General features: G+C 36.7%; 1 protein-coding gene across 1 annotated transcript in view; it reads left to right on the top strand.

The window, feature by feature from the left end:
* The first annotated feature begins 2,719 nt into the window (after positions 1 to 2,719).
* Positions 2,720 to 24,943, top strand: part of npdc1a (neural proliferation, differentiation and control, 1a) — a 58,542-nt gene continuing 36,318 nt past the window's right edge. Inside the window, exon 1 of the mRNA XM_007230831.4 lies at positions 2,720 to 3,010. Coding sequence (XP_007230893.3) covers positions 2,908 to 3,010 — 103 coding nt within the window. The 5' untranslated portion in view covers positions 2,720 to 2,907. The remainder of the gene's footprint in view (positions 3,011 to 24,943) is intronic.

The following is a 24,943-nucleotide window of genomic DNA, read 5'->3' as shown; positions in this document are numbered from 1 at the left end:
TTCTTCCTGTGGGCTGTTTTGTTATTTCTGTATACTGCAGTAATATTTCATTGACTTCGTACATCGTCTTAACGTTTTAATGGTAAATCAGCTTGTATAGCAATGTATAACATGTCTAACCTTCACCCGTTTTCAGAGTGATTTATTTGTTTTTAGGCATTAGAGTGCTGCGGAGAGGAAAATAAAATTACGGCCAAATTACTGTTCAAATTTACCTTCTAAATATCACTAAATATCCTCTGAATTTCGAGATCGTTTAAGGGAAGTAAGTTCATTAGAAAAATGCTAACTTTAAGCTAATGCTTATCTGACGTCACAGCACAGCGGCTGGAAATGACCCCGGACTGGGTTCTGCATAGCAACAGTGAACTTCGGTCAGATCACGTTTTTGGATTATTCTTCTTCTTCACCGAGGATCATTAAAGCATTTAAACAGGTGAAAACTCTTTCAGTAATGTTCAGTGTTGGGGACGTTACTTTGAAAAAGTAATTAGTTATAGTTACTCGTTATTTCTCCAAAAAAGTAACTGAGTTACTAACGGAGTTACTCCACTATAAAAGTAACTCCTTACCAGTAAAAGTAACTATCGCCTTACTTTGTATTATTCGCCCGTCAAAAAAAAAAAATCAATTATGTATTTACTATTATTATTAGAAAAGTAACAAACGAAAATAAACCCAAAATGTTGACAAAAATATAATCTAACGAATTTCAAAAAAAAAAAAAAAAAAACGAAATTCTCCACACAACCAAAGAAAATTACTAAAACTTGTAATACTGAAAAAAACGGAAAAACGCGTCTGGGGATGAAATTAAACAAACCAAGCCAAGCGAAATATAATCAGAATTTTGTTAATTTACACTAACATAAAAGCACAGAACTATTATTTAATTAAAATGATTTTTAAGAACAGCTACACACAATGTTATTTCTCCTGCATCCAGCCTCCTAAATTTACCTAGATATTACAGATTTTTTTTTTTATTTACAGCATAATTGTTTAAACATGTGAACACGTCTGAAAAGGGTTGTTAAAACCCACAGACTTTTATTTCACAAGTAAAGGACTTTTTCCTTTTCATCTGAAGCAGAAATACAGAATCTGAATCTACTAACATTAAATGTAAGCTGATGTAATCAAGTAATACTTGTGCTTAGCAATACAGACTTTACTGTTTTTTAATTAATTAGATATGTGTAGATGAGCCTGAACAAAAATCTTGTCTTTGTCTTTGTATTTATTATAATTTGTTGCACAGAGATCTACACATATTTGTCCAGCATTTTACTGATAACAGGTTTTTAAACCCAAAACTTTTCAAAACTATTAAGCATTGTATTCATAACTGGGTGGTGTAATAACTTTCTGTGAAGGAGGTTCAGAAATGTCTAGAAACCTGTACTTAGAACGGCAGAATTTACATATATTTCATTTTCCTCTCATTAAACCAAGAGGTTACTAATATAATACTCATTTTGGCTGTAAAAACAAAAAAGTCTAGTCCTAGAATAAAACAAATATTGTTCAAATAAGTAAATAAATAATCAGTGTAGTGATCATAGACAGTGAGTTAATGTGTTTGTTCAACAGTTCATATATACTCTATAGTTCTACTCTATAGTCTATTTATATTCCCAGAGTGCACCTGTACACAGGATCCTGTCCCCATACCTGAGGAGGACACGCCCACTAAGCGTCACTGCTCCTTCTGACAGGCCCCGCCCCTCCTGGAATCCTGCTACGCCGCTAGTGATGGAAAGTTCAATTCAGTTAGCTGAACCGATTCTTTTGAACTGAAGTTTGATGACTCCGTTTACCGATTCTTTTTCAGTGAATCGAACATCTGAGTAACGAATGATGGGAATAACTGTATTCTTCATTACAAAGAGATAATTTATTACCTTTATTGGACTTTATAAATCCCAGAGGCAGAGTAACATATTAGAGCAACACAAAGGCAGTGAAGAAAACAAAAACCCCGGAGCAGATAAAAAGCCTACTTATAAATAAGACTATAATTAAACTATGGAAATTCCAGTAAATTGCACAATGTAATCATAGAGAGATATTAATAGATAAATGATTATAGAATATATTGAAATTAAAATAATTAGTTATAAAAACTAAATAAGAATGTTAAATAACTAAACATTAAAACCTAACATTTAATCTTAAAATAATAAACAAGAGAATAAATAATAAAATAAACAAATAATAAAATGTAATACAAATACATTTAGGAAATGCAATAACTTCAATAAAGCTTAATAAAACACAGAGGAATAAATAAGATAAAATAATAAATAATATAATATTAATAACATGTAAAAAAGTGCTGTGCCTTTTTAATTGATTAAAATATACTAATACACAGATATGCAAATAAGATGTTGTAACCTATAATACAATAAAATACAAATATAGTTGAGTAAAAATTAAATGTGAGGTGAAGTAATTTACCAAGCATTAAAAATAGTAAAACACAAAGATTTAAATGAGGCAAAACAATAAATAATATAATTTTAAAAATCGATGTAATAGATTTAATGCAAAATAAAATAAATATATATAAATATGTATAAAAAAAGAAATGCAGGGAGTTGCAGTAAATTACATGAAGAAATATCCAGTGAATCGGTTCGAACGGCGGAGCTTACCAACAAAGAATCGATTCAGAAAACGATTCGTCACGAGCCGGATCCTCAGTAACTTTAATCTGCTGGGAGCTGCTGCTATCTTTAGAGCGGCCGCGGCGGCTTATCAGCGGCTGGGACTCAGAGCGGACCTGTTGACGGGTGTTTGCGGTGGATTTAGGGTTAGAACTCCGGTCCGTGTGGCGGAGAGGGGATGGGGGAGTGAGTGGCGGTCTCTGGCTCTGTTTACCGGTAGGAGCGTGACTCGAGGATGCTGCTTCCCCGCCGAGGCGAGGGGCTGCCCGGGGCCTGCAGCCTCCCCGCGCTGCTGCTGCTCTGCCTGAGCCTCGCTGCGGTTACCGCCAGTGTTCCAGGTAAGAGCCGGACCTGAACTCTGTTTACTGATTTATTCATTTATTTACGATTTCCCCCTCTTTACACTAAATGACTGAGGGGAAATAACACTTTTAACACTAGTTAAGTGTTTTATTTTGATTGTGAGTTTGGGTTTTTGTTGTAATTATGGCTGAATCGACTCAGTGTTCACCTGTAGGAGGAGATAAAAGTGGATAATGGGTTAAATAAACAGTCTATGGGAGGTTTATGATGTTTAAGCTGAACTGGACTGAATAAACTTTTTGAAAGTATATCTAAATCAATTTAACTCACATTTTGTTAAGCGACATGTTTAAAAGTTATAAAATAAAGCAGGCTCTGGTTCAGTAAGTGTGTTTGTGTAAAGCTGAAGGAGAGCTGGAGAAGTGTTTCTTTTCTCCAGCTTCATGTTTTCTCTGCACTTCAGTTTCAGTCTTTAGATAAAGTTCTTGAGCTGAAGCACACAGGTGAGTAACAGCACCACAGGTGACCCTCAGGGCTGGAGGTGGGGTTAACACATGTTTAGTTCTGGACTGGTATTTGTTCAAAGTGGGGCTGGGCGATATGGCCCTTAATTAGTATCACAATATTTCAGGGTATTTTTGAGAGCAGTAATCTTTGGTGATATGACAAAACATTTAATTTGTTCTAATTAATTTCAAGACCATATTACTGTAACACAATAGATATTAAAGCTTTACTTAGTATAAATATAACAGTTTCATGCATTCAGTAGAAACAAAAAAAAAACTATAAACCTTTTTGTCTTTTGAATTTGTATAGGATAATAAGTGTTACAAAATAAAAAATCTAACAAAAATAAATTAATGTAAGAACAAAAATCTACCACAAAACTAAAGTACATATTTTGTGCTGCAAATAACCTGCAAACAAACAATTAAAAGTTAATACAGTTAAAAAAAAGCAAAGCAAACACAGAATTGACTGTTTTCAAGAACCCAGTTATCCCAAATTGTTTTTTATTGTGCAACTTTTTTTGTAATATTGTCATGCATGATATGATGTGACTTTAGCTGAGCAGTAGGATGATATTTTTTCGTTTCATGATAGATTTTCATGTTGTTGCATGGTATTCGGTAACGGCCAGTTTTTTTTTTTTTTTTTCTGTAGAAACCCTGAGCCTTTTAGTGTTATTGAAACAGAGACATCAGTTCAAATATTTCAGAGCTCTGTTATCTTGTTTTTCCACCACTAAACCCCTCACTCACTACTGCTCTTTATTTTACCTTCTTTTTGATGTGAAAGATGCATAGGCTAAATTTCGAGTTGGATTCCCGCAAATCAGATATTTATCTTATTTCAGTACCACATACTAAATTGTCTCAAATCGGAATTGAAAAAAAGTGTGTTTTTTTGTTCACACAACCACATAAATGTCACATCTGTGTTACGTATGGTGTAAAACATTTAGGGCCATTTTTTATCTGTTTTGTCAATGTGAAAATAGTGCAGTAGCTGCATTTCAGCCCAGAGATGCTTCACAGACTGTAAAAAGGTGAACAGCATCAACCTGATCGAGCTGACGTCTGATTAGGGGTATGCCATATCATATCGTACACAAAAATGATATCCTCAGCATTATGACATTATGACAATATTTTTCTAAAGCAGTCTATTTTGTATTTTTTGCTATTTACTGTATTTAACTTTATATTTGCAGTTTAATGTATGCACTGAATATTCTGTAATTTATTTTTGTTATATTTTTTATTATGTAACACAATTATTATTTGATACAAAATCAGTCTTGGTAAGTTACTGGCAAAGGTTTATACTTTTACAACTTTTTTCCTACTAAATGTATAAAACTGTTATATTTCTACCAAATAAAACTTGTTGCTGTAGTATGTTCTTGAAAACAAATGTGTTTTTAAATACATGACGATCACAAAAATACCCGAAATTATTGAGATATTATTTTAGAGCCATATTGCGCACCTCTTCGTCTGAAGCTGCCACTTTTTGGTAAAATTACTACATAGAGTTGTTTCAACATGTATATTTACAGTGTGTAGAAGTCTGGTGGGCAGGTGGACCCCTGCCTGCTGTGTGGTGGGCCGTGGTGTTATCTCCTGATCCACTGCGATGTACCACCCACTGATACATGATCTGTGAGATAGATTGGGGGATGAGTGGGCGGAGATAATCCTAAGCTGTATTTCTCTCTCTCTCACAGATATACACATATAAACTGGACCCATACACACACACACACACACATACGCACATGTACACACTAAGCTTCGCTCTGCCCTGCACTACATCTGTGTGTCTTCTGACTTTGGGCAGCTAGACTCGTTTAAGATTAGTGGCTTTATTCCTAATAACGTCCCTCATGCTTTAGGGAAGAAACGCAGTTTATTCAGCAGTGCTGGAAATGTGTGCCATACACACACACACACACACACACAGACACACGCACACACACACAGAGTTCAGTCAGCAAGGCAGCACTGATACTGAGGTCGTTTAAGAGTTATGTAAGCCTGTTAGTTTCAATTTTTTTGTCACTCAAACAGAAGGCAAGGAAAAACACAAATGCTCAGGTTAGTCTTTCAGATTGACCACTCTACTCTATACAATAAAACTTGTGTGATGTTAAAGCTCCCTGTCCTATAATTATTATGGTTTGTTTATTTATTGATGTATGTATTATTTTATCTGGTTTGTTTTGTACTTCATGTTGACTCACACTTGGTTGGCAGGGGAACCTGAATAGCAGAACATCAGTAGTTTTTTAAATATTATTTATTATATTTGCTTATGTGGTTTTTGGCACATGGCGAAACTTGTTCACTCGACTTGGTCACGTTCATGTGGTTTGTGTAGGAAATTAAGGCCGGTTTTACAGTAGCTTTTCCTTTCAGAGCGCGAATGCGTTTGCGCCACGTTTGGTACGTTTGGTCAGATGAGAAAAGTCACTTTTGAGCCCAGGAGTGGTCCAAAATACAAATCTGTGGTCCTGCTGTAATTGGTGAGCTGGTGAGGTCGATCTGCTGCAGGGTGTGGAATAGGGCTGGGCGATATGGCCCTAAAATATTTTATTACGATATTTAATGGTATCTTTGCGATAATGATACTCTTGCGATAACGATACTCTTGGTGTGGAAGCTTTCCAATCCCGGTGCTGCCTGTGGGGTCGTGTGAATGGTGAGTGCGGGTACTGACAGCATGGTGATAAACACTCATCTCACACTGGCCTGCATTAAGAAGCATCTCGTACCAGAACCACTGCGTTTACACAATGTTCATTTTATATTAGTAAGCCACACTGCTCTCTAGAGGTGGTGTAAACTGTAGGACTCTTTTGTAACTTTAATACAAAAAACTTAACCCCTGAAACATTTAAAACATATACATTTGTCCTCTTCAAATTTTTGTGTCAATTACTGGTTGATTTGAACCATGACCTCACTACACAAACTGCTGGGGTCAGAAACACAGTGGTGTAAACAGTGCTCTCTCACACAGTTCACACTCAACTTGCTCTGTGTCTCCAAAAGTGCTCAAACACAACAGATTACACATTTATTCATTACATATCAGAATGGTCCAAATTTAAACCTCTGGACATTTAAAGGGCATTCAAATCCCACGTTCAGCTGTTTCTATAATTTGTGATGGAGGACATGGCAGAAATCGTCTAATCAAAAATGTAATAGTCAGGTTAGTCGACCTCAAAAATTATCTGATTATATAAGGCTAGCTGCATCTATTAATTCATCTTAGAAACCAGCTTCTCATCATCACCAGTTAGCTGTTAACAATTAGCCATTATCACTAATCTGTCTTTCTGGGTTTCATAATAAAATTCCTAGTGCCCTTTGTTTAAATAAATAAAAGACGAATACTAAAAGCAGTGACTGTACTGATAAAAAAAATTATATTATTTTTTATTTTATTGGGACTTATTTTATTTTGGATACTTTAACCTAAGTATGTCTCTGTGCAGCATCTGTTCCTGTGGTTTAAAGCTTTTAGGTAAATCCCTGTGGTTTGTCCCACCACTTTGTTTTGTTTGATTTGGAAGCTCATAATCTTCCTGCCGTGACTCCCTGAGATCTCAGGTTTCAGCGGCTGATTATCACAGCCTGTAGGAGTGATGGGCTGTACTGTAGAACAGTACTGAATAACCACAGAACTCCATGTACCTCATTAATCTGTTTACTCCTCTGTGTGTGAAGGAGAGACTGGCAGTCAGACAGATAATACATGGTTATTATCAGGAGTACTGATCATGTACAGAGCTGTTACATACTAGAGACAGGGTTGCCAGTTTCACCTAAAGATGTTTAAAACCTGCCCCTCTAATGCTTAAAATAAAACAAAATCTAAGTTTGTCAGAGGCATTTGAAGCAAACAGGATATACAGGGTATAAATGGCAAAAGAACAGTGTGTATTACACCTTAAACCTCCTTTACTGTTTTACAACATTTAGTTTATATTGGTATTATTAATAGTGTTACTATTTTATCATATTATGGAAATGTTTGCTTTATTATCTTTTATAATTATTTAAGGCATTTGCTATGGTCAGTGAATCTCCAGAGATGAGGTGTATAATTCCTGTAAAAGTGTTGTAATGATTTGTGAGTGTTTCTTGTTGTGATCCGAATTATTATTATTATTATTATTATTATTATTATTATTATTATTAATATTATTATTATTAGTAGTAGTAATAATAATAATAATAATCGAAAGTGCAGTTTGCAAAATGCCTTTTATTCATTCCACCAACTTTTTTTCTTACTCCCAGTACTTGTAATACCAAGGTGTGAATTACAGGGCATCTCAAAATACGATATTATTATGAAAAGATGCCCACAATAATGGCAATAACAAAATACTGTGATTCTGTGATATTCAATTTATCAGGAGACAATACTTCACGAAATCTGTGTTACTGAATGGGATAAATATTCCTAAATAAGCAAATACAAGGAATTATGGATTAAATGGTGTCAGTTTCACAGAATTTAACAACCAATATTCTCCACCACAGGTTTACCCTCTTCATTTGATTGATGCCACTGTGTGGACTAATGAAGCAGTAACTTTAGTAAGTCTAATTGCGGGTATGCGCTTATGTTTTAATTTAAATATCACTATTTGATTCCACCTATCGATAATATATTGCGAAATATCAATATTTTCCACTTCCAGTCTCTCTTCAATTTTTATCTAGCCTATTAAATAGCTTATAGCATTAGGCTACTTGCTAACTTTCTCTTCACCTTCACTCTCTCTTGCCTTTCTTCCTTCTTGCTTGTCGCTGTGTTCTTCTATTTAAATTTTTTTTAGTTTTACACACATTCGCCTGCGTTCATCAGTCAGGCAGGAAAACCGTGAACCTGGCAACCCTGACCACAGTGCAGGTCAGTGCTGCTGTAGTAGTGTTGCATTGTTCATCAGGGGATGCACTGGAGAAGCGGTAGCTGCGTTGCTGTAGCAACAGTTTTCAGCTCATCCCAGCTGCTCTCAGGAGAATAGAGGGATCTAACAGGCGCCACGCAGAGATCTGGTTGCACTTCACTCCTAGGAGTGTGATGATATAAGCAGTATTATGATTTAAATCATTTTGTGGATACTGTCAGTTTCAAGCACAGAACAGCTGGAGATTATAAATCGTTTAAACCACACCCAGTTACAGTAAACCTGTAACTACCTCAACCGTGTGTAGAGTAACTACATAAACTGCATTACAACCGTTATCAGACTGGATGACTCTCTTATTTTTAGTTCTGGTGAATAGGAGTGTAATTAGAGGTGGAAAATATGAACATATTTTATAATGGGATACATTTTCTTGATGGCCCAAACAATTGTGTGAACTGAGACAAACAGCTTGTTAGCTTGGGCTGTTTTGTACTGTTTTTTTTAGGGATGGTGATGATATCGGAACAATACCAGCTGATTATTTATGATTATTGAATAGATAATTTTGGGCCAATACCTAAACCCTGATACTTGCTGACATTTATTGCCGACCCAAAAAATGACCAAGCGATGCTGACTTTTTATTATTTTCAATAAATATATTGCTTTATTCAACATGCTAATTTAAAAAGTAGGGTTTAAAGCTGTAACCCGTCTATATGAGAAGCAGTTAAATCAGTAAAACAAATTAATTTCTCAGTAGACAGAATTAATTTGATTGTTTGTATACAGTTGATTGAAAGCTGAAATGTAATATATATGTAATATATATATGTGTGTGTGTGTGTGTGTGTGTGTGTGTGTGTATATGTATAATATATATATATAGCATAATTTATGTTTAACTCAGTATTATGTTCTTTTTCTGGTACTGGAGCCTCAATGCTTTAGAAATTACTTTATAACCTGTTACAGACTGATATGTGATCAATGACTTTGTTTTCTAATCTGTTTTTGAATTTCTTCAGATTGCAGCATAATATGTTGTTTTTTTTAGATATTTTATCTGCTTCATGTTGTCAGACTGGTTTTATTTAAGTGTTTTCTTGATTCTTAGGTCTGGTAGTAATCAGGCCTGGTTGTGGTTAGTGGTGAAATTGAAGTCTAAAAATTAGTCACCTTTATCACCTAGGACCAGGTTTGTTTTAATTCAAAATGAAATCATCATTGACATGCTATTTGTATTTTCTCAGGTTATCTTGGCCTGGTATTAAAATTTAAAAAAGTTTAATATCAGAAAATGTAAGAGTGACAAAAAAGCAAAAACTAAAATCAGTAAGGCAAACACTTTTTCACGGCACTGTACACGTGTAATATAGGATATCGACATCAGCCCAGACTTCACACGTTTGAGTTTTTGTCTAAGAGTTGAAACCTGTACAGTATTGTAAACGTTAACCAGACAGAAACCACATTTACATGAATGAAACCTGTTGCAATTTTATAGATTTTAAATTCTTTCCAAACAATCTGGATCACTCAGTAAATGACACACCCAGCAGACAGCCGGCAGGTCCTGCATACAGAGAGTAAAGTACACAATATAAAAATATAGAGCAAAAAACAATCCACCTGCTATGGGTGGTCCATTATTTTAGAGGATTTAGAGGAGTAATGCTCGCTATGCATCAAATTACTTTTTAATACTGAATAGAGTCAGAGTGCTCAGATATCACAGGTATCACCCAGGCTTACATATTTATTTCATTTTCTTTTCCTATTAGTCCTTAAATATTTTTTCTGTGACTGTTGAATAAAAAGACAGCATGGTTACAGTACATTTAAGAAAACTATTCTCATAACCAATTAAATCGTGTGTATTGGGAACTGGCCCAGAAGACAAGGAAATTAATTTGATTTAGCAGTACGCTTGTTAATTCTTGTCTTCAGCTTGGGTTTTGATATAGTTTTGCAAAACGTACATTCGCACTGGAATGTTAATTTGGGGATATTTTAAAACATATTCTGGTGTAAATGAAAATACTTTTAAAAACGCAGACAAAAACTCTATTAAAAATATACAGATTCATGTGGACAGGGACTCTTGAGTGTGTAAAGAGCAATACTGTTGAGGATATTTTAGTGCAGAAATGCTAAAGAGCAGCACAGTGGCTTGTAATGTGAGTAAGGATGCATGCCTGCTGCAGCTTCGGTCACTGTGTAAGCTAGTGACATTTAAGAGTTGGTCTGATTTGTTTGGAGATATTGTAGTCTGTAGACCTCCAAATGTATCCTGTGGTATCTGCACTGAGAGATTAGCAACAGATTTCTGTGAGTTGTGGGGGGGAAACACATCAGTGAGCTTTAGGAGAACATATTCCTATTGCTTATTCATTAGTTGGCCTTTGTTGGTGCTGCTTTGGTAGGTATGGAACACTCTTTTCCGGGAACACCCCACAAAACCTGCCATATGTTTTGGAGATGTTCTAACGTAGTTGTCTAAAACATCACAATTTGGACCTTGTCAAAGTTTGCCCATTTTTCCTGCTTTTTATAACTACATGCCTTCAAGAATGGACTGTTCATTCACTGCCTAATACACAATATTGCCAAAAGTGTTCGCTCACCCACCTGAACCATTGAACTCACATGGTGAGAGGTGTATAAAACAGGCAGCCAGTCATGCAGACTGCTTCTATACAAACATTAATAAAAGAATGGGTCGCTTTCAGGAGCTCAGTGAACTCCAGCACTGTGGTACCGTGATAGGATGCAACAAGTGCAGTCATGAAATGTATTCACTACTAAATATACCACAGCCAAAGTTGTGGAAGAGACTGGGAACAACAGCAGTTCACTCTGTTTGTGTAAAATAACAGAGCAGTGTCAGTGGATGCTGAGGAGCATAGTGCACAGAGGAAACAACTTCATCACTACAGACCTCCAAACTTCATGAGCTAATATGAAGCTACTTGAACAGTAGAGTGTAGAAAGACTAATGGAATGGGTTTCTATGGACGAGCAGCTCCATCCAAGCTTTACATCACAAAACAAAATGCAGGTGAGCAGATACTTTTTGTCCTATAGAGTGTATCCACCTTTTTACAGATGCCGCTGTAGATGAAGATGATCATGTTCACCTGTCAATGGTATTAATGATACGGCAGATCATTATTTATGTTTCTATTCTATGTTTCTATTCTAGTGCCACTCAGTATGGCTGGGTATCACCACCGGTTTACCAAATCGAATTGATTCCAATTCACAAGGTCTCAATTCCATTTAATATCTGATTTGATTAAATTCGATATTGATTCATTTAGGAATATTTCCGTTACAGTTACAGGTGTTGTTCATGTACGAAAGAAATTTTCAGAAAAGCAGTGTTGTAATTGCACGACAAAAATTTGACCTACCATTACTAAACTAGAGTTGCACGGTGTACCGAAGATTCGATTCTTTTTCGATACTACGTCATCACAAACGATTCGGATCTTTAGCGTTCGATGCTTTCGATACTGTATATAGCCCAGTCACTAGCTTCAAATGAGTCAAATTAGTAGGCGCGATTTGATTAATTTCATAAGAAAACTGATTCACACCGCAGCAGTCGGTGTGGCAGGATTCAGATAAACTTAGTGTTCTGAACAAATGAATCGTTTCACGTGTGAATCGATTCATTTGACTCGATTGAGAGCGACACACGCACGCGCAAGCCAGCAGAGCAGCAGCGAGTGTAGAATGGCGACGGCTAAAATAACAGATGTCTCTCGTCCGCGACTTGTGGACAAAACGGGCGCAAGGAGTGAAGTGTGGGAAAATAGTCTGAGATGTAGGCATCTGTTTTTTATTTATATTTTTATTTTTTAATAAAATAACGAAAACTGAAAGTGAAACTAAACTAATATATTCATAAGCGCTGTTTTCACTACCGCAGTTGTACAGCGGGGGGTGCTGTGCCGATTCTGTCCGCGAAGCGGGAGTCGGATTCAGTAGCGGATTCGGCACAAGCGCGGCGGCACCTCGCGGTCCGCGGTGTTAGTTGTAAGCGCTCGCGCTAGCCGCAAAATACGACAGAAAACACTGAGAGAGCTGCAGAGTTATGTGTGGGATTAGAATATGAGCACTAGGAGATAAAAGAGAACCTTTACCTGTGAGTAGCTCACATCAGAACACGCAAATCTCTCTCTCTCTCACTCTCGCTCTCTCACTCTCTCACTCTTTCTCTGTGTCTCTCTCTCGCACGTGAACGCCTCCGCGTTTGACTTGCAGCACTGTGTTTAGCTGTTCTTAAAAATCATTTTAATTAAATAATAGTTCTATGCTTCTATGTTACAGTGTTATTTAACATAATTCTGATCATATTTCGCTCATTCATTTAGCAGACAAGCACCCTGATCTCTACAAAGAGCTGATAAGTCGACAGGTTAGTGGAGTTAGTCAAGATACACTCTGTCTGTAGCTTTACTAAGATTTACTAGCGACTGCTAGTAAATCACGTTAACACGGAGGGGAGTGTGCAGGAGTTTTGTTTTGGACCCGTGGTTTTCTCTATTTCTCCATTATCCCATTGGCTGTGAAACATGAACTCAAGATGTTCACGTTTTCGCGTTTCCATCGCAAATCTGTGGTCAGGCACGTAGCCTGCTTGATCGTTACACTGAACATGGGCTTATTAAAAACGGTAAATGGTTGATTAATAAAACGGAGCAGTGAGTGTTAAAATGAACATAACATTGTAATGTTCTTCTGTCTCTTTATTTTCCTTATTCAGAACTTAACTTCTGCCCACCCGTCAGGTTCACATAGTCAGGCTACCATTACCTCTGGTTTTAGTTTTAGTTTTTAGGAAGTGTTTAGATAATTATGTTATAGTTAAGGTTATAATAACGAAACTTGTTTTTTGTTCAAATGTTTCATTTTAGAATAAAAACGTTTGCACCGATTGTTCAGTGTTCAATCCAGTTCAGTCAAAAATAAACATTTTATGTTCAGATATTTTTATTGTTTTTTTTTCTTCCAAGTATCGTTTTGGTATCGAGAATCGTGATACTACAGTTGGTATCGGTATCGAAGTCAAAATTTTGGTATCGTGACAACCCTATACTAAACACATTAATGTTTACATGAAGAATTATTTCAAACATTTACAGTAATTTTAATTACTTATAATTATAATCTTAACTTTGGTAAGCTTCGCTTCTCTAAAACTGGAATGTTTCGGCAGTGCTGGTCTGAAGCTGCAGCTGCTTTCCAGTTCTGCACATGGATGACCTTGTGACACGGGTTTATGGGAAATTGATATTGTTTAAATAAAAATAAAATAAAATCTACTTTTCAAACCCACTAGTACTTGAAGGCACAGGTGTTCAGCTCTTCTCTGTTCGGCTTATCTGAGCTGGACTGCTCTGTTTAATTGCCACGTCCCACAGATAAAGCCTGCAGTGTGAGACGACAGCAGATGCATCTCCTCCTCTGGCCAGCCTGGCTCCGCCCCAGTCTTTTTGAAGTATGGTTAATCTTTATGAACACACACTCCAACATGAGCACTGAAATCCATCCATACACACTCAAACATTCAGTACAGCACAGCAAACATCCACCCTCATTACAGCGTCGCTGAGTACACACACTGCTAACCCTGTAATCCCTGCATACGCCTGTTTATAAATGGTGACGCAGACAGCATGACTTTACTTTATAGCTTTAGTTCATACACTTCTTTTATCTGCAAGCACCTGTCGGACGGGCAGATGGGAGCATCTCTTAGAAGCATAGCATTGTGTGTTTTACTAGATTGTCGTCATTAAAAGGGGGAAAAAAGAGTTAAATGAGTTTTATATCCTCTACTGTGCGTGCGTGCGTGCGTGCGTACGACTAATGAGACAATGTCATTGTTGTGTTTGGTAATGAGTTTCAGCTCCAGGCTCTTCTACAGTGAAGAAGCATTAAGTGGTGCTTCGTAATAGAACCTCTCCAGAACATTTGTTCTTGCATTGTGTTTAATAATTAAGCAATAATACACTCGGTTCGTGCTATAACATGTAATATTGCCTTGTGCCTTAGATCAGCACAGCAGTGCCAATATTACAGGTTATAGCACAAACCTTCCTTGATTTTTGATCTTTTTAAAGAAGTAAAATTACAGCTTAAATCTCACTGCAGGGCTGCATTGAGGTGTAATAGGAGGAATAGCGGTGCTCTTGTGTCTGTGCCGGAGCTCCTCTGAGCTCAAACCAGACTCTGTAAGTTTTCCTCGGCGGCCGTGACCAATGCTCGCGAATTTCTTCACGTGCATATCAGCGTCTCTGTATCAGCAGCACGAGGCCCGGCAATCACAGCTGCGGCTGTCTGCATTGCACAACGCGTAGTTAGCTTAGATGTGTTTCCATACCCTACAGCCGCCGGCAGTGCCGACGCACTGTCTTTGTTCGGTCCACCACCAGCTCTGCTGCCCTGCTGTAGTTCACAGGGAACCCACTGTATTCCCACACAGTAGATTTAAAAGCAGTAGGCAGGTCCTCTAGCTCCTGTGTGTCTTTTCCACTTTTCGGGGCATGGTTTCCAGACGCCATACTCATCTAATTGAGTTCTGTATTACATTCATTGGTTCCACAAGTGTGAAAGCGCTTTTCTGGATGGTTCCAACTTTTAGACCAATTACAGGAAGCTGAGCAGGCGTTCCTCAACAACGGCAGCAGAAGAAGAAAAATAACCAACTAGTGACTGCAGCCTGCGGGAAGGCGGAGTTGGACATCCAGCGCGTCCAGTCCCATCCACTTTGTCCACGCCATGCCTTGTCAGTCTCGCAAGCTTGAAGTGTATACACAGTATTTAAGCCGGATGACGTGGCACATTATATTTAAAGTCCGCTAACTGCCCTGGACATTGTTTACTTCCGTTCAGAGGCGGAGCTAAGACATGATGCTGACAAAGTGGGCGGGACTGGACGGCATGACTCTAACAAAGTGGGCAGACCTGGACGCACTGGACGTCCAACTCCTCCTTCCTGCAGGCTGCAGTCAGTACCCTCTCAAAATAACCGGAAAAGCAGGAAAAATGAGCTGTGGATACAGATGCTTCAGGACGAGCACGTTTGTTTGGCGAATTTGAACTAACCTAGAGTAATGTGCCTGAAGTTGCTGCTGCTGGTACCACAATAGCAGCACTACTATGGAGACGAAATTAATCTGTTCATTCATTTTATCTTTATCCTGGAAAGGCTTTCCACTGCATGTCCTTCTAAAACCCGTCAGCGTCAAGTTAAGGAAAACACATCGATACGTAAGTGATGATGAAAGGATGTAGGAGTATCACACAAAGGTCTTTGGTGCGCTCCCTAAACTGCAGTGTGAAAACAAAAAGAAGCGGACCAAATATATAAAATGTAGCAAACACATGAACCTTGGTTTGGACCCCGGTCCAGACTTTCAGGTGTGAAAGCACCCTTAGTCCTATACTATTGGTAGTACATTTCTACAGGCACTAGACAAGCTGTATGTGTGATGGACGTCTGTCTCAGCAATGGCTGCATTCATTAGAAAGAGTGTCTACAAACAGTTGGTCGTATGAGTTTTTGAGAGTTTGATTCCGTGAAAATATAGTTGAGTATATTTTTCTGGTGGACTTTTTGATTACTGAAGTTCTGCCGTCTTTATATGTCTGCTTAAGTCCAGTGGTGATCATCGTCTCACTCAATTCAAATGTTTTACTGCTGCCAAATTTAAATATTCAAATGATCTTACAACTGGCCGGCCCTGTATCAGCCACTTTGTGTAAAACTGGAGGCTCTCACTGGAGCTCTAGAGCTATATGCATAACTCCTACAGTTATTATTACAGTGCTGTTGTACTTCTAGTGCTCATTTATTTCATTCATATAATACAGAGCTAGTAGTTTTCATGAGTATTACTCCTTATATTGTCTCTAAAAGCATAACAGCAGATTACAGCTGTTGGTTAGAAGCTAGAAATCCTCTAAAACCCAATTCACCCATACCCTGTGTGACTTTTTGTCCTGCCTTGTCTAAACCTGCTACTATAGTGTGTATTAATAGGTTAAACCACCAAAATAAAGTATTAGGTAAGACATTTTGATGTTTGGGTTAAACACATCATATTAGAAAATTTTCCAAGTAGAAGTATAGGAAAGTTATTTGGATAACTTATATTATTATACAGTGGTAAATATAAGGTAACTGATGTTAATGTGACATTGTGTTAATGTAAATGTGCTTAATATGTTTAAATTTAAATCTCCCATTAAAGCTTTTGTAACAGTGCGTGCACTGTTACACCAGCAAACATAAAAAACATACTCAAAATTATCTTCAGAAACGGATATTAAAAATAGTACAGCATGGGTGATATGGATGGGTGATAGAAGAAGTATTATGGTGTGATATTCGAAAGCATTTTCACAATACAGTTTATATCTAATTTATTTGATCACAGTCAAAATGCAGTCTGGCAGTGACAAATCCTTACAATCCCATATTTAGTACGGGGATTTTTATTCAAATTCAATGTCCTGTTCTTCATCCAGTTAAACACTACTCATTTTATTGTTCGTAATGAAGCGTACAGTTGTGTCAGCACTGATAATATCCTCCATGTGTAAAGGTATATTGTAGATATGCTCTGAGGATTGCTGGTAGGGGTAGGGGCAAGTGTTAAGGGAACATGCCCCTTAAAACTGAAACAGAGGGCTATGAGAATCAGTGGCAAGATGGCGACCAAAGAAACCCACAAATGTAGGAATTATCCTCAATAAAAATAACCACTATACTAGATTAACTATATTACCTCTTATATTACTCAATGTTTTATTTTTTCTTCATAACAAGCATTAAAACAATATTTCATCTCAGTAGTTAGCTAGCTAAGTTTCCTGTTCCACCTTAAATGGTGCAACAGACAGCAGAGGCTGCAGGATTTAAGGTGGATGGGGTAAATAGAAGTTAGTAGAAGCTCATTTCAACCCCCCCTCATCACAGAGGAATTAAGGAATGGACAACAGTAATAAATTGCGGCACCACCTGCCCCCTTTCATATAATGCCTTAAAGTAGGTCTGTCACGATAACAAAATTTTCAGGACGATATATTTTCCCAGAAATTATTGTGATAAACGATAATATTGTCATTTTAAAGCGTCACTATAGAAAATGCTTTTTTCCTGCTTCTGGGCTCCCAAAGGAGCTTTAACACAATATGCTAGTATGCTAGTAATAATTTACTAGCATATTAATACTATTACACCATTTTACAGTGAAACTAACTTTTTATTAAGAATAGACATTAGGCTTCCAATTAAAAAAAAAATATATATATCCTAAATAAATAAAACAAATAAAGTACAAACACCCTGGGACTCTGTGGGTTCTGAAAAAACTGCACTAAATTTTAAACAGACCTTTATAAAAAAAAATAAAGAAACAACTAATAGATGAAAGTAACATTTACATTAATTTACATTAATTACATTTTTTTTTAACTCTAGATAAAACACAAAGGCACCTGCAGATTCTTTTTCCTGATCATATATGCATATGCTGTAAAACACACATTAGCATAAAAACACACGTGTCCATATGATCAAAGACACAGATGGCTCAGCCATAGCTCTTGCTATAAATTAATTTTTTTAATGTAACTGTCAGGCACTCGAATATGTTTGCCAGCTAAACGCATCTCCACACTCTCTGCGCTGTGTGCACGCACGCGCGTGTTAGCTCTGCATGCACTACACTCATCAACCGATAGATGTCGCTGTCTGACAGATTCGACTTTTCCTTAGAAAGAGAGCCGGCGAGAGAGCAGCACTAGAAATCTAGAGTTCTAATGTAAACAAACTCGTGCGTAGACCCAATGGCTGTTATCGACGGCGGCAAAAATGATCGCGGTTAAAATTATTATCGTACGATAAGCTGATAACTTGATTATCGTGGCAGGCCTACCCTAAAGTTAACTAGTTAACCAAGCAGCTAGGTTCCTGAAATGTACTGCTGTATATCTGTCTCGGGTTCTTGAAGGGTCGTCCCAATTCTTAGAGGAAGGATTTTACCCTTTCCCTGTGTAGAGTACAAAAGGGAACTGAAATTGGGCCAACACAGAAATTTGTAGTCAGCCCAAAATATGTACTGGGTGTGAAAACATCCCAACATGTGTATCATGGTCTTCAAACAAGGGAAAAAGGAGGACAAGGAAAAGGAATGCAAAGAAAGACAGGTAAAGAAGTGTACTCAGTAGTCCAGGTGACTAGAAACCGGTTCCCCCTGTTTAGAGAGAGCTACTCTGCATATAGAGCTCTGCCATTAGTACATAAAAGCACTGACCTCAGTGATTAGATGCTATTAGATATTTTTCCCTTTTTAACTTCCTTCTCTTTTTCCCCACGATCTGAGTTGTGTTGACATTGCGGATTTCCTTGTCCTTGTCTTCTACAAGTGTTCATACAGAAACAGAAAGTGTACATTTAATGTTATGTTTTCAACACATTTCTCACCTCACCTCAAACACAGGACACTGATCATGTGTTCACTTATCAAGAAACTTATCTGCTTACTTTAGAATAGTATAGTGGAAGTACATTATATAGATTAAAGTATTGAGACCCCTGCACATTAATAATTCTTTCTGAAATCAAGGTTATTAAAAATTAGTTTATCTTTTGTTTATTGCAGTAACTGTCTCTACTGTCCAGGAAATGCTTTCATTTAAATTTTAAAGCATTAGTGTAAGGGTTTGATTGTATTCAGCATTGACAAGACTATTAGTGAGGTCAGGATGTTGAATGATCTCTAACTAACCTCATCCCCCACACCCCAGCTTATCCCATCCAAAAGTATTAGATGCTAGGGGGCTGTGTACCTCTCTAGGCTACTCCTGGCATTAGACATATTGGAAATAGGTTCATGTTTATCTTTTCCAGAGAGTTCTGTTCTATTGGCCATGCTTCTCTACTACAGGGACTTGACAAGCTTGTTGTGTGCTTTTGCACATTTGTGTCAGCAGTGGATGTAGATTCCAGACACACAGATTTACTTATATACTTATGTCAATATTTTATTGTAAAACTGTAATTTTTTTTACATGTAAAATATCAAGAAAAAAATGTCAAAGTAAGCTTTTCTATTATAGTGTGTTTTTAACCTTGCTTACAGTATCATAATATATCACACTACTTTGAAACGTAAACTTTATCATAATTCATATCGCATGACCAAATAATGGAAAACAATTAAATAAATCCTGTTTTTGCTGGTTAAATATGTTTGGTGTATGAACAAAATTGTGTGCAATTTTTCAGTGAATCATTGCTTTAAAAACTGTAAAAGCTCCATTTCTGCTGCTGATCTTTTCATTTCAGACATCTGAGTGCTCTGAGTTCTTTCTCAGCGGGTTAATAAGTAGTGAATGTGAGAGACGAACAAATGGAAACTCTGGGACGGGTTTCAACACTGGTTTCAGCAGTTCTCAGATTTCCCACAGATATGTTTCGGTGAAGGTCAGTGTGGATTAGCTTTTCCAGCAGATCTTTTAGAGGAGCTTTTTTATGGTCCGTTGTTTCACATCATGTTAATTTATCTGTTCATTTATTATTTTCTTTGAAGAAGCTTGTATTAGAATACTGAGAGGCCTTCTCCCAAAGTTATACATTTATTCCTTTTTTAGTTAACTAGACATTTTAATATAGGTCTGAACCACAGCATCAGGTGTGAACAACAGATTATGCTGTTTTTTCTGTATCTACTGTAGCAGTAGATTAACTCTTATTTATAAACGGAAATAAAATGAATCTGAGGATAATCTTATTTAGTGCTGTGTGATATGACGATAAATATCGCCCCTATCATTTCTACAGTAATTTCATCACTTATTCATACAAATATATATTGGCGTGGTCACTTTGCATAAACTCGGTTTATATACAGTCATATGAAAAAGTTTGGGCACCCCTATTAATCTTAATCATTTTTAGTTCTAAATATTTGGGTGTCTGCAACAGCAATTTCAGTTTGATATATCTAATAACTGATGGACACAGTAATATTTCAGGATTGAAATGAGGTTTATTGTACTAACAGAAAATGTGCAATATGCATTAAACCAAAATTTGACCGGTGCAAAAGTATGGGCACCCTTATCATTTTATTGATTTGAATACTCCTAACTACTTTTTACTGACAAACTTGGTTTGGTAACCTCATTGAGCTTTGAACTTCATAGCCAGGTGTATCCAATCATGAGAAAAGGTATTTAAGGTGGCCAATTGCAAGTTCTTCTCCTATTTGAATCTCCTCTGAAGAGTGGCATCATGGGCTCATCAAAACAACTCTCAAATGATCTAAAAACAAAGATTGTTCAACATACAAAAAGTTGTCTCAGAGATTTAACCTGTCAGTTTCCACTGTGAGGAACATAGTAAGGAAATGGAAGACCACAGGGACAGTTCTTGTTAAGCCCAGAAGTGGCAGGCCAAGAAAAATATCAGAAAGGCAGAGAAGAAGAATGGTGAGAACAGTCAAGGACAATCCACAGACCACCTCCAAAGAGCTGCAGCATCATCTTGCTGCAGATGGTGTCACTGTGCATCAGTCAACAATACAGCGCACTTTACACAAGGAGAAGCTGTATGGGAGAGTGATGCGAAAGAAGCCATTTCTGCAAGCAGAAGCACACCTCAGGCGACTCTGTTTGTGGTGAGTGTGAAAAGAAATGGCTTCTTTCGCATCACTCTCCCACCCGATGACAGGATGTAGTAAAGTTCTTTAGTCGGCTCACTAAACGGCAGTTTAAATCCAAAACTAACTGGACCAAATATATACACAATTTAACAACGACTTAAACCTTGCTGTGTCTTCCTATATTTTACATGGATTAATTTGTAAAGGGGTGTATGTCTAACATCAGCATTTTTGTCAGTTCAGCATAATGGCTGGGGATCTGGCACTTTCCTCTGAGGAGGTGATCGATTTTGAGGGCATTACTAGTGATGTGAGGAGTTTATATAACCCACAATTAAGTATTTGGAGAGAAAATTGGATAAAATAAAAACATTAGTTAAACCTGAACCCCTTTGACTTATCTCCTACACTGTTATTTTTCCTAGTTATGGTGGAAACTTTCACATTTCAGAAAGGCTTATTTAGATTTGTTAGAAATGAGGCGTAAGCTGGCCCCTTGTTCAGAGGGTCTGATTGGCTTCCTGTATGGAAGGAAACACAGGAAGTTCTCACAATGGAACAGAGTCGCCCTCCTGCCCTCAATTTCCTGCTTATGGTGTCTATCAGCACTGTACCAGCACTAACTAACATTTTGTATTTTATAGCAGTGGATATAAAACTACAGGCTCTGGATTTGATCCTGTGTGTGTGCTGTAATGATGCAACTTTTGTTTTGCGTCACTGGGTTAATGATTTCTGAGCTGGGAGCAGATGGTTCTAATATTCATTTTTCACTTGTAATTTATGATTTGTTTATCTGTGGGTTATGTAATTATTCACCCTCGGTGCACAGTGAATAATGTGAAATATGTGAGCGCAGTCTGTTTCTGAAATGAGGTGGCAGTTCAGAGCTGCAGATTTGTTAAGGCATGTGGATGGTTTGATAATTTAGTACCCAGCATGTTGCAACGTTTCTCTGATCTGTGATATATTGGAGTATATACTGCACTGTTGTGGGAATTAGGATGTACTATATCTTATATTAAGATAGAATATCAACAACATTTTTAAATATTGTAAACAATATTATACCCTGAAATATTGTGTAATATCGCCCCTCCCTAATTATCATGTCAGGGCACTACTTTTTTTGCTGTTTTTAGTAAAAGAAAAATTCACACTGTTCTCATTTCCCATCATATATCTACTAGAGACAGATTGAAAATATATAGATATTTGGAGTGTATTATTAGTATCATGACATTCTGGAACATGGACGTCTGTTACAAATCTGATAAAATATTTTATTTTTTAATATATGCAATAATAAAATTTAATTTTCATTTGGTTGCAGTAGTTGAAATATTGAAATATTTTTGTAATTCAGGGTTTCATCATATCGCCAAGAGTATCGTTATAGGCAAAAATACCATGAAATATTGTGATATTATTTTAGGGACATATTGCCCAATACTAAATAGGCTTAAAACTAAGGTCAATTTCAATACAGCTAAGTATCAAAATTTCTATACAATTTAACAACTAGCAGGCATGCTTGATTATTCAGTTGTTAAGGAGTTGTAATTGTGGAATATGTGAAAAATTAGTGTTTATTGTAGGGGTGTCCATATCGTATCGTACACGATATTATCGTAATTTTTTTAAAATATTGTGAGCGATATTATACCCTAAAATATCGTGCCGTATCACCCACCCCATTTCCCATTATATATCTACTAGAGACAGAGTATATCTGTTCATTATCATGTATTTCACTTTAATCCTGGATATATGGAGATATTTGTAGTGCATTATTTGACAGCATCATGACATTCTGGATCATTGACTTCTGTTACAAATCTGATAAAACTCTTGTATCTCAGTTAGGGGTGTGCAGTATTATATTGTATGTCGTCATAATTTTATTTTATTTTTTTCCCACAGTGTATAGTGTATTTTTGAAATATGTTTTTTAAAGTGTTTTGTCATATCGCCAAGAGTATCGTTATCGCGAAAATACAATCATATTGTGATATTATTTTTAGGGCCATATCGCCCACCCCTAGTTTATTATGATTTTTGTATTTTACACTTTTCCTTAATTAAAATAAAAAGAGATTATTTTTGTACCATGTTTAATATAATTTAATAATTGAATTGTAAGGGGACAGTACTATTTAACACATTCTTACAGCTTTCTCGTTTTTGCATTTTTGTCATACATGCATTTTCAGATTATATTTACAAATATGAAAATCAGATAAAGATAACCTGAGTAAAAATAAAAATCAGATTTGAAATGATTATTGACTTTTAAAAGGGAAATGAAATGCAATCCAAACCAACCTAGCTCTCAAGGAAAGAACTGTGATTAACTACATTTTTTGGAAAGCTGAGGTCACTTTAACCACTACCAGGCCTGATTACTGACAGACCTGTAGAATTAAGAAATTCCTTAATAGAACCTGCTAGCCAACATGAGGCATGATAAAGTATCTCAAAAAGAAACGCATTATTTCCCAATCTGAAGAAATTCAACTCACAATTTCAGACAAAGAACATTTTATCGACAGTGAAACATGGTGATGGTAGTGTAATTGTCTGTGGCAGCTTTGCTGCTTCAGGACCTGGATTACTTGCTGTATTTGATAGAACCATAAATTCTGTTCTCTACCAAAAAATCCTAAAGGAAAAAGTCCTTCCATAAGTTTGTGTAAGAATAATTGATTAAGGTTTTTGCCACCAAAGGTTGCACAACCAGTTATTAGGTTTAGGGGGCAATTACTTTTACACATAGGACCAGGTTGGTTTGGATAGCTTTTTTACCTTAATAAATGAAGTCATTCTTTTTTTTTTTTTATATATATATATATATTTTTGTGCTGCCTTGAACCATAAATGAATAAACATTATTTTGCATATTTGATAGCTGTAAATTGTGCTATTTGTTGCTCTTTTGACGCATCTACAATAAAAATGATCAAACTGTATTATTTCAGTTATGTAAGCATTAAAAAAAATCTAACTTTAATATGATAGTCACTAAATGGAGATTTTTTTTTCAGTATTGCCCAGACCTACCAGATAGTAGTCACACAATTCATGTCCTCATCAATTATCGTTCAATATTAGTCTAGACAGAGATGGAACATCTAAAGGTGAAGTGTCCATCATGTTTGTCTTTGATCAGAATGACCTCTTTGTTGTTTGATGGGCAGAGGTGCTGTGATCCTAATGATCAAAGAGGACAGTACTGCCAGATACAGGTGCTACTGTAACTACTCTGCTGATGGTAAAACAAAGACACGGAATCAGAAGCTAAAGAGCTAAACAGAGCATGCGTGGTGTGCAGTGTATGTGTGGGCAGTGGTCCTGTGAGTAACTGAGGTTTCTGAAGGTCAGGTTGAACAGAAGACAGCTGGAACAGTTATTGTGGATTGTAGGCCACAGTTTGGGACTTGAGATTGACTAATGTAGCCAATTGTGCGTCACCTTCACACATTGGAAAGACCACACATGGCTTGTGCGGCTGGAGGTGGGCGGCTCAGCGGGGTGTTCATATCTCACAGGTTCCTGGCCTGGTTACAAAAGCAATCTGTTGAGTTGTAGCTTTTTTTTTTTACAGCAGAAAGGAATAAAACCAGTTTCTTCTTAAAAGTAGGACAATCACTAATGCCAGATCGAAATGAAATAATCAATAAGGATTATATTTTATAAGATAATATATATTATATTATATAATTCCTAAAATTCAGGATCAGATAAAAAAACATGCTATGTTTAAGTACGAGCATCTCTTGACAGCAGAGTTTCAGGCAGTATGTTCTTATTTAAACTTTGCAGAATAAAACAGAAACCAGTGTAAT

This window comes from Astyanax mexicanus, chromosome 17 (assembly GCF_023375975.1).
Source record: "Astyanax mexicanus isolate ESR-SI-001 chromosome 17, AstMex3_surface, whole genome shotgun sequence".
Taxonomy (NCBI): Eukaryota; Metazoa; Chordata; class Actinopteri; order Characiformes; family Acestrorhamphidae; genus Astyanax; species Astyanax mexicanus.
Note: the sequence above shows the minus strand (reverse complement) of the source record. Positions and strands in the feature narration are given on the sequence as shown.